Source organism: Orycteropus afer, unplaced genomic scaffold (assembly GCF_000298275.1).
Source record: "Orycteropus afer afer isolate SDZICR_OR568_19922 unplaced genomic scaffold, OryAfe1.0 scaffold00373, whole genome shotgun sequence".
NCBI classification, from domain to species: domain Eukaryota; kingdom Metazoa; phylum Chordata; class Mammalia; order Tubulidentata; family Orycteropodidae; genus Orycteropus; species Orycteropus afer.
The window spans coordinates 2,349,314-2,359,702 of NW_006921960.1; the positions used below are offsets into that span (position 1 = coordinate 2,349,314).

At 35.6% G+C, this 10,389-nt stretch overlaps 1 protein-coding gene across 1 annotated transcript in view; it reads right to left on the reverse strand.

Annotated features, from left to right (window-relative positions):
* Window positions 1–10,389, reverse strand: part of PLA2G4A (phospholipase A2 group IVA) — a 185,651-nt gene that overhangs the window by 121,595 nt on the left and 53,667 nt on the right. The window contains exon 6 of the mRNA XM_042782573.1: window positions 1,351–1,388. Within this exon, the coding sequence (XP_042638507.1) occupies window positions 1,351–1,388 (38 nt within the window). The remainder of the gene's footprint in view (window positions 1–1,350; window positions 1,389–10,389) is intronic.

Genomic DNA, 10,389 nt, shown 5'->3' on the forward strand with positions numbered 1-10,389 from the left:
TAAATTAATATACAAAAATGGGATTTGGTTAAAGTTCACTATAAATATATACTAAATTGCTTCTTGATATATGTATATTACTTCACTGAAACTTTGTAGGCTTTGGAAGATGGGGCAATCTACTTTCATAGTGATACTGCCTCAGAAACCCAAGGAGAGGTTGCTATGATTCAGGTCCGACTTGACAGCACATAACAACAACATTGTTAAAAACTTTTTTCACATAGTAGGGTCCTAATTACCTCAATTAAGACCATTTACCACCCCCAATAAATAGCATTACTTGCATAGTCAGTCAAGTAATGAAATTCACTTTTAATCTCAAACCAAAATATATCAATTTTAAGCAAGAATTAGTTAATGCAAAATATTCCAACATATAATTTAGACTATCTTTTGATATTTGGAACATATATTGAAAGAGGGTGGTAATATATGCCAATAATTTACTAAGTCAAATCAGCATCAAGGAAAGAGAAAGAAATGCCTAAGACTAATGTATCTACTTATCAATCATTTGTGGAATTACAAGATATGACAATGTTAAACTAATTTACCATTTTGTATAAAATGCATATTAGTAACTTTAGTAAAACCAAATTCAACAGGGAAATTCAAAGAGACAGAGTTTGAGAAGAATGGGCTGTACTGAACTTAGCATTAAATGAGAGATCAGCTAGCTAATTGCCAAAGTAGGCCTTATATACCTAAGATTCACCATTCACAATAAATAATTTCCCAACATCTAGATTTGGAGGCCACTTTGAAAGGGCAAAACACCCCATGGAACTTTACCATTTGTAGTCCTGCTGATGACCACTGTGAACAAAATTGATCTCATTTTTCAGTTTTTGCCCTTTATAAAAAAATTACTGTGGTTTCCTATTCATGGTCACTTCCAAGTTTTTGAAAATCTAACTGAATCTACAATAGAATATAGACTTAAATAATTACAACCATTCTGGTAATAGATATAGGCTTTATGCCATTATTTAACCACCCAACTACTTGAAATTAAGCACAAAATATTGGACTGATTTTTATTTTGTTGCTATTAAGAGATAGTTAAAGAAAAGCAAAGTAAACAAATGCATTTTTATATACTTAGAATTGTATTGGATCCTAGTCACAGCCACCCCTCCTTCAGTTTCCTAGGAGGTATCACTACGGAAGTATATTGCCCAACCTTCCTTCCAAGGAGTGGTTTGTGGGTTCAAACTGCCAGCCTTCTGGTCAGCAGTCAAATGTCTTAGGCACTATGCCACCAGAGTACCCATACTCACTGACAACCAAAATGAAGCAGTGGACCATTTGCAATATTTTCCATCCTAACTAAATAAATGTACTTACCAAACTTCAAGAGACATTTCCAGAATCATTTCAGTGACCTAAAAAAAAAGGAGTATTAGTCAGATTAGGTCATGAAAAGGATGTATGTTTTATATAATGCAAACTAAGTCACACATAAAGAACCCTGGTGGGGCAGTGGTTAAGCACTTGGCTGCTAACTGAAAGGTAAGTAGTTGCTCTGTGGGAGAAAGATGTGGCAATCTGCTTCCATGAAGATTTATAGCTTTGCAAACCCTGTGTGTCAGTTCTACTCTGCTCTGTAAGGTCCCTATGTGTCAGAATTGGCTCAATAGCATTGGGTTCCTGGGGGAAGTCAAATATGGTTCATGTGTTCAAAAAATATAAGAGATCTATCATTTAAATGAGATTAAATATTTTTATTCCAGAGGACAAATCTTCTTAATGGAAATTGAAAGAAGAATATTACTCCATATGGAAATTTCTAACACATGGAAGGGTTCAATGCTAAAATATCCTTCCTATTCCATGACAAAAAAAGTGTTCAAGAAAAAACTGGTTTCCTAACTGGCAGTTCCATAATTGATTTAGATGTTAAAATATTTAATTCCTGAATGTTTTCAGTGCCTACTCATCCTGACAATTTAATAAGCAAAAGGAAAATCAACCAAATGGCTTACAGTCATATTTCCCTTCTCCACAAGAATGTCCCTTCGATATCCATTAATAATTTTTGACTAAGCACTCATGACCCTAGCACACTGATAAGAGTCTTTAAACAAAGGTAAGGAGGTGAAGAAGACACTGGATTGTCTGCAATTTTGAGTATTATGTAATATATTGCCATGATTCTTGTCACATAGACTTAGATCTTCATTTCCATATGTGGCCCTAGTGGACCACCACAGTCAGAAATCAATTTTAAACCCTCTCACTTGATGCACTATGTTCAGACATGCTCCAAAACCTGACATTCACAATCTCTCTACACCTTTTACCTGAAACATATCATTCAGATAAAATAGCCACAAAAATATGTACTTCTTGTGAGGCATTAGAAAATTACTGTAAACTCCTTCCCACGCACTGCATAACGCACCTCTGCATTACCAGCTTCCACTTCACTTGCATTACCAAGGCAATTAGAAAAAAAGGATGATTAAATCTTCCCAGTGCTTCCCAACCTCATAATTCTTAATTAGGAGCCAGAAAAAATTAGAACTCCACTTCCTGTAGGAATTAAAAGTGTAAGAAGCAGTTTCTACCCATTGTACATTCTTGTGGAAAACAACAACTTCTTCTTTGAACTGCTTGGAGAAAAATAATTTGAGATACTTGCAATGGAAGCTGTTTAGTGGGAAAAACACTACAGGAGAGAAGCTATTAAGAAACTTCTTCAGACTTAAAGATAATTTAAAAGTATATAACCTACCGACTCAGTATAAACTTTCCAGAGTTGTTTTGAAATAATGAAGCTAAAGCAAAAATCTAGTGCCTGGCATTAGGAGGAAATTTAAATCATATTACAAACAGTTGTAGGTAGCCACATTATTTTAAACATGAGGATTTATCCTAGCAGTAACCAAAAAACCAAACCCACTGTCATCAAGTTGATTCCAATTCATAGCAACCCACACCAGGTTTCTGAGGTAGCAAATCTTTATAGAAGTAGATTGCCCTGTCTTCCTTCTATGGAGTGGCTACTGCGTTTGAACCACTAACCCTCTGGTTAGCAGTCAAATATCTTAGGCACTGCACTACCAGCACTTCTTATCCTAGTAGTAACCAAAAAACCAAAACCATACTCACTGCTATGGAGTCAATTGCAATTCATACGACCCCCACTGGGTTTCTGAGATGATACATCCTTACTGAAGTAGATAGCCCTGTCTTCCTTTCTGTGGAGTGGCTGGTGGGTTTCAACTGCTGACTTTCTGGTTAGCAACCAAACACTTTACCCACTATGCCCCAGGCCTGTCTTAGTAGTATATCCCAATATTTACAACCTTCACTTTCAGTAATACATTGCTTTGAATTCTGATCCCTCCTGATTCAATTTATTCTTTTTCTTTTAATCAGTAGAGCAAATTAATTGCCTTCTTTGAAGCAATAATCTTTTACATATTTTAAGAGAATTATATAATACCTCTTAATGTATCCATATTCATATCATCTGTACAAGATAATAAATACAATGATATATTAAAAGATAAGGGCTTTAGGTTTTTTTTTTCAATTAAGAATCATGGTTCCATACACTACAACTCCATTCTATGAAGTGAGAACAGATGTGGATCTCGCAATGAAGCAACTCAAACGCATATGGGAAATTATGCTCCTATCAACACAAGCTATGTCACAATTAAATAAATTTTGCACATTTAAAATTGAGTGAGACACTGCTGAAATCATTAAAAAAAAAAAAAAAAAAAGATAATTCCTAGTAAAACACAAAATAATATCTACCCCTGGATTTTTCTAAGCTATCACCTGAGACATCAGCTTATTAAGTGTGCCTCTCCCTTCCTACCCCCCCCCCAAAAAAAATAAATAAAACCCAGAGTTTTAAAATATTTGAAAGATAAAATAATACACAATTTCCCCTATAACAATGTTCCACCTTATCACACATCGTTTCCTTTTTTTGCATTTGACTATAACCTCATTTTTCTGAAGATAAGTTTCCTTTTCCTTATGAGAATGTCAGTGGAGATTCTAGAGAACTGGTTAATTATTAGCTTTCACAAAATAAAATAGATTTCCTGGAAGACTACTACCAAATCCCTCTACTATCTCTTGTTATCCAGTGGGAATCACTCAGACTCTCTAGCTCCTCACCTCTAAACTTCATTTATTTCACTAACCTGTCTGAGCCCTTCTGAGGTTTTCAGCATTTCCCACAAATGCCTTTATTTATTCATTTATCCAAAAATGATTCAACTCCCTAATATGTGCTGGATATGCAATATAAATAAGTTGGACATGTTCTGCTCCTTGAGAGTACTTACCATCAAGTGACGGATTCCAAGGATACAAGAGCATCTAAAATGCCCTATCTATTTAAAAGTTATAGATTGTAGAGTGACAAAAAAAAAAAAAAAACACCTCACTTGTTTCCATTGGTAGCATCCCAAAATAAAAATACATTCACTCTTCAAGCCAGTAATGTTGTTGCTATGTGCTGTCGAGTCAGACTCAGCTCATAGGGACCCCTCTTTGGATTTCCAAGGTGGTATCACTACAGAAGTAGATTGCCCAACCTTCCAGTAATAGCTTGACCAAAGTTTAAACTCTGCCCTGAATCAGTTATTATGGCATTCACATCCTTGCCAAAGAGCTCTTCGGGCTTTTCTCACAAAATTATATAGTTCTTTTGTTTTCCCTTCCAACCTTATTTTTTCTTATTAATTTACCTAAAGTGTAGTCTTTTTCTTGTCACATAAATACATATATTTACAATGCAATCATCCTTATTATAACTTAGCATTCTAAACTCACCATCAAAACTCCATTTTTCATAAACTTTGCCACCACGTCTTCTATAGAACTACCTACCTCATTTATTTTCAAGTATGATCATGAATAAGCAACAAAGAAAGCAATCAGCCAAAATTAGATAGATAACACAGAAGCCATGAGACATGATTATTTTAAAACAATAATATTACCTTTTCAAAAAAAATGGAAAATTAAAATGCTTGTGCATTGTAAACTTGGTGATTGCTTCCCTCAAAGTAGTCAACAACATACACTAATTTCATCCAGAGAAATCTAGAGCAAACAATCTTTCTCTGCCTCACTTCAAAACCTTAGTATTGTTATAGTTCTCTTGAAGTGGTCTACTTTATTTACTCCACTCTAAATTCTGATGGCACTATCCATTCCACTTTGAAATAGTCACCAATTTTACTTGTAGGAATATTACCAAAATTCTTGGAAGCACAAACTCAGACTTGTACACCAATGTTCATTATGGTATTATTCACAATAGTCAAAAGGTGGAAACACTGCAAGCATCCATCAACAGAAGAATAGATAAACAAAAGGCAGTATATACATACAGTGGAATGTTATTCAGCCATAAAGAGAAATAAAGTTCTCATAAATGTACAACCTGGATGGATCTTGAGAAAATAACGTTGAACGAAGTTAAGTTAGACACAAAGGGCAAATGTTGTATAACCCACTTGCATGAAATATCTAGAATTGGCAAATTGATAAAGATGTGAATAGTGGTTACCAGGGGTGGTGGAAGCCCCTGGGTGGTACAAATGGTTAGTGTGCTTGACTGCTAACTGAAAGGTGCCTTAGAATAAAAGCCTGATGAGCTACTTCTCAAAAATCAGTCATTAAAAATCCCTGTGGAGCACAGCTCTACTCTGAAACACAGAGTTACCTCACATGTTTTTATAATAGGGGCAGTTGGAGGGAGAAATGAGGAGGTACTGCTGAAAAGCCACTGCATTTCTATTAAGGATGATGAAAAAAATTGGAAACTAATAGTAGTGAGGGTTGCAGAACATGGTGAACATGTCACCAAATTGCACATGAAAAAATAGTTGAAATGGAAAATGTTTTGTTATATACATTTCACTATAATAATTTTTTAATGGGTTCCTGTAACACAAGACCACATTTGATATATGCAGAGATGGATAAGTAGAACATTTCTGAACTCTCTTGACATACAATATCAATAAATATATAGGCTCTACCATATTTAAATGTGGTTATTTAATTTTTGATCAATTAATTCAAACTAGAAAATTTGATCTTCAGTTAAATCTATTTCATGAAGCGCAGCAAATGTTTAGTTAAATCTGGCCTGTCACAATTATAATCAGGATGTATAATATTTACTTACTGCTTACAAGGCCAGGCCAAAGCTTAAGGAGCTCTGGTGGCATACTGCCTAAGGCATTTGACTCCTAACCAGAAGACTGTGGTTCAAATCCAATGGCCACTCCTTGGAAGGAAGATTGGGAAATCTACTTCCGCAGTGATAACACCTCAGAAACCCAAGGAGGGTTTGTTATGAGTTGGATCCAACTCCACACAGTGAGTTTGTTTTTTGTTTTTGTTTGTTTGTTTGTTTGTTTGTTTACGGGGCCAGGCAGTGCTCAAACACTTTCCATTATTAGTTCTATGTATTATTTAAGAGGCAGGTAATATACAAAACCATGTTTTACAGTTGAGGATGTACGGCAGGGAGAGAAGATAACTTGGCCAACATCACATAGTTAGCAAGTGGTAAGAGTCGTGATTGGAACCCAGGCTTTGACAGTCTGACTCTGAGCATGGGGTCAGAACCAGCAAGTTGTGCCAACTTCTCTCAAATAGCAATGCTGATGCTCTCTGAGTGATGACTCCAAAGGACACAACATAACTCTGATTTTAGAAATGCCAGCTGGAAAACAAAAACTGTAGACTCAGCCCAACCAATGTCTTTCTGCTTGAAAAAATATATATCTGTCCTAAAACTAAGTTATAAGCCACAGTCTAAGGAAGAGTAAAGAAATGCATGCTCTCCAATACTAACTAATTCTCACTGCCACTAAGAAATCAATCATTTTTATATTACACATACTGACACATTAAAGCTGTCTCCACACTTATACTTCATGAGTCACCCTGTCCTTCCCATTCTAGTCATTTTCCGTTCCATTGAAGCCATCTGTTGAGAGTTGCATCAATACTGTATTATTTTCAATCTCATATTTCTTGTATCTTTACCTTATAACCTTTTGCTTCCTCCTTCTTCTGACAAAAAAGCCAAACCATGCTTGATCTAAATTCCCCACTACCTGGTCAAAAACCTTCCATGACTCATTGCTGTCAGTAAAATTACATCCAAATTTTTAATCTTGCATAAGGGCTACTGCGGTCTGATCCCAATGTACCAGTTCTTCCTTCATGCACGAATGCTCTGCTTCCATCAAACTTGTCTAGACACCATTTCATGAATATATGTGCTTCCTAGTCCCAAGTCTTTGCTCCAACTGTTCTCTGGGCCAGGACTGCCTTTTGCATTGGGTTCACAAACTGCACTCTTGCTCTAATGGCTACTTTAAGCCATTGTTTCCCACTGGAGCCCACAATGACCTCCGTGCTTCCCACTCACTCCATCCCTTTGTTACCTCTCTGATCTCATCTCCTACCACTGTCCCTACTTCTTTTTCTCTGTGTCCCAGTCATACTCCCTTCCTTGCTGTTACTCAACATTCCAGATATACTTCTGTTTCAGGACCTTTCTATTCTCAGTGCCTTCTGCCCTCAGATGATCTCAGGCATGTTTTTCTTAGCCCCATGTTTAGAACTGTGTCTGTGGCATCCTACACAGACCTGTACATGGACCCCTTCCTCCTTCTCTTGTTTAGTTAGCACTTATCACTAGTTGGACTGCCTTGCTGGTGTAAACGATTAATGTCCTTAGATTTTAACCAAACTTTGGAAGTTTGAGTCCACTCAGAGGTGCATCAAAGGAAGGCATGGTAATCTACTTCCGAAAAATCAGCCACTATAAATCCTGCGACACACAGTTCTACTGTGACATAGATGGTTCGCAATTGCTTTGATTTGGTTTGTTTGGTCATTACTGGTCATCAATACTTAAGAAAAATTTACTTATTGATCTTGCTTCTTATCTATCTTAATAAGTAGAATATAGAAGGTAGTGATTCTTGTTTGTTTTGTTCATTACTGAATAATCAGTACCTAAAAATGTTTCTGCCACATAGTAGTTACGCAATAGTTACTTGTTAAAAATGAATGAATAAATAAGCAATTTATTCTTGTAATTTTCATTTTATATATTATCTGCACTGTTCCTTTGGCATTTAAAATTATACTATGTAAATACTAAATTACAGTTAATATGCTGAAGTGTTTAGGAGTAAAACGTACCAGTGTCTGCAACTTTTAAAGGCACCAAAAAATAAGACGATTTGATGGATGGTTAGATAGAAAGATACATGACAGTGGAGATCCAACAAATGTTAGTAACAGAATTTAGATGGCAGTTATATAATTGAACAATTTTTTCAACTTTCTTTGAAAATTTTTGTAATTTAGGAAATAATTATAATGCTTCAAAGAGACCTTCTTTAACTACCCAAGTTTCAGTTGCCCGCCACTGTCCTCTAATGCTTCTGTTTTATTTTCTAAATACTACTTATCACTAGATGATTTTATGTTGATTATCCATTTGCTCATTGTTGCCTGTTTACCTTCCCTATCAAAATGCAAGCTTCCTGAGAGTTGGAACACTGTCACCTTCCCTGCTGTTTAGCCATTGCCTAGATTATTGCTTGGAATATACCAAGTGTTTAAAACATAACTTGTAAGTAAGAAATTCAATGAAAGGATGCCTCTCACACTGCTTCTATATTATTGAACAGTTTACACATAAAAGCCTATTCCTTTCTAAACAGATTATTAGCTCTTTGACAGTGGAACTTTTTGCAGGTTTCTTAATAGTGAAATTTTAGGAACACAGTAAGGGCTCAAAGTTTTCTCATATTGATATCTCACACAACCTATTGGCAAGTCATTATTTTAAAATGATATAAAACTACATAGATAAACATTTTAATTATTGCATTATTTATATTTAATTTCTATACATGTAAAGTGGGAAGTATCTAGAGCTTTCCAGAGAATATGGACAAACAAAAATAAGGCATCTTTCCAGATCACTGATTTTTTATATCAGAAAGTTCTTAGAATTAATTTAATATGAATTTTCTTTTTAGAGATGAAGGAAATAAGACTCAAAAAGAAAGAACCACAATTCAAATATTCTGAAGGGAAGTTAATGACTGAGACAAACTGAGAGTCTGTTGTTACTGAATCCCAGATTCTACCTCAAACAAGTAAAGTGGGCCCCAGGGAATCTGGAAATCTCCATTTAGAGACTCTTGTTCTTTCTCTGATCTCTCCAGGCCACAGAAATCACTCTATGTTGGCTCAGTACTGACTTTTGGAAGACATGATGTTGGAGGAGCTTTTGCCAATCACATTTTGGCTTGAAGCACTTATGCTTTTGCCAAATCCAAGTGCTCCTTTTAGTAGACTAGATTGCCACAACTATCTGCAAGGTTTGTTTAAAAGATTTTTCTCCCACATTATTCCCTCCCTGGCCTGTTCTTTCATAGTCTCTGTAAGAGTTGTAGATAGAAGATTGTCCTCTTCCTCTGAAAGGTAAGAGTCTGAGATCAGGAGAGGCTTAGTGGCTTGCACAGGGGACTTTCTACTCTACCATCACTCAGTTCCCTGTCTCCCCATTACCGCCACAGTTCAGCAATTCAAAAGAATTTTATTCAGATAAAAACTACTAAGGATTCTCCAGAACAGAATAATGAAGAAAAGCTACCTGCCAACTGCTTTCTCGGGCACACTAAAGAAAATACTTATGTAAGCTGATTTAAATTCAGGAATGTGAAAAGTCTTTTTTTTTGAGCCCCAGGGTTTATACACTCAACCATAGGATATGACAGCAGGAAAGGAAATGTGTTTTTTCCAATATTATCTTCTCTAATAATCAGTTTTTAGATCATGAAGAGTAGGAAAAAAAATACACTCTGAAAAAGTCAACCCATGTTTACAAAGTCCTCAACAACAACAAAAATAAGTTATAAAAAGTTTATTGAGAACCTATCCTAGCAACATGCACTGGCTAGGGCTTGCAAAATATAGCCTTTGACCCCCTCTAAACCACTTACCCCACTGGTCCAAAATGGACCTGCCAAGCTGTTTCACAAGCAGTGTCCCAACTTGCTTTTCTCTTTCAAAACTCCATACTCTTATAGTTTCTTCTGCCTAGAATGCTCGTAACTACTCTGCTTGCTGAAATCCTACTCTTTTCTCAGGTGTAATAGCAGCAGCAGCAACAATAATGACAATGATAACAACAATCAACACTTTTACAGTGTTTCAGATGGACCAAGCTTTATTCTAAGCACTGTTTGTAAGCATACATATATATATACATCCACACATATGTGTATGGTATTTGAATATATTTATATTTATATATTCAATATATAAGAAATTAAATGCTTATATAAATCTATAAAATATTTA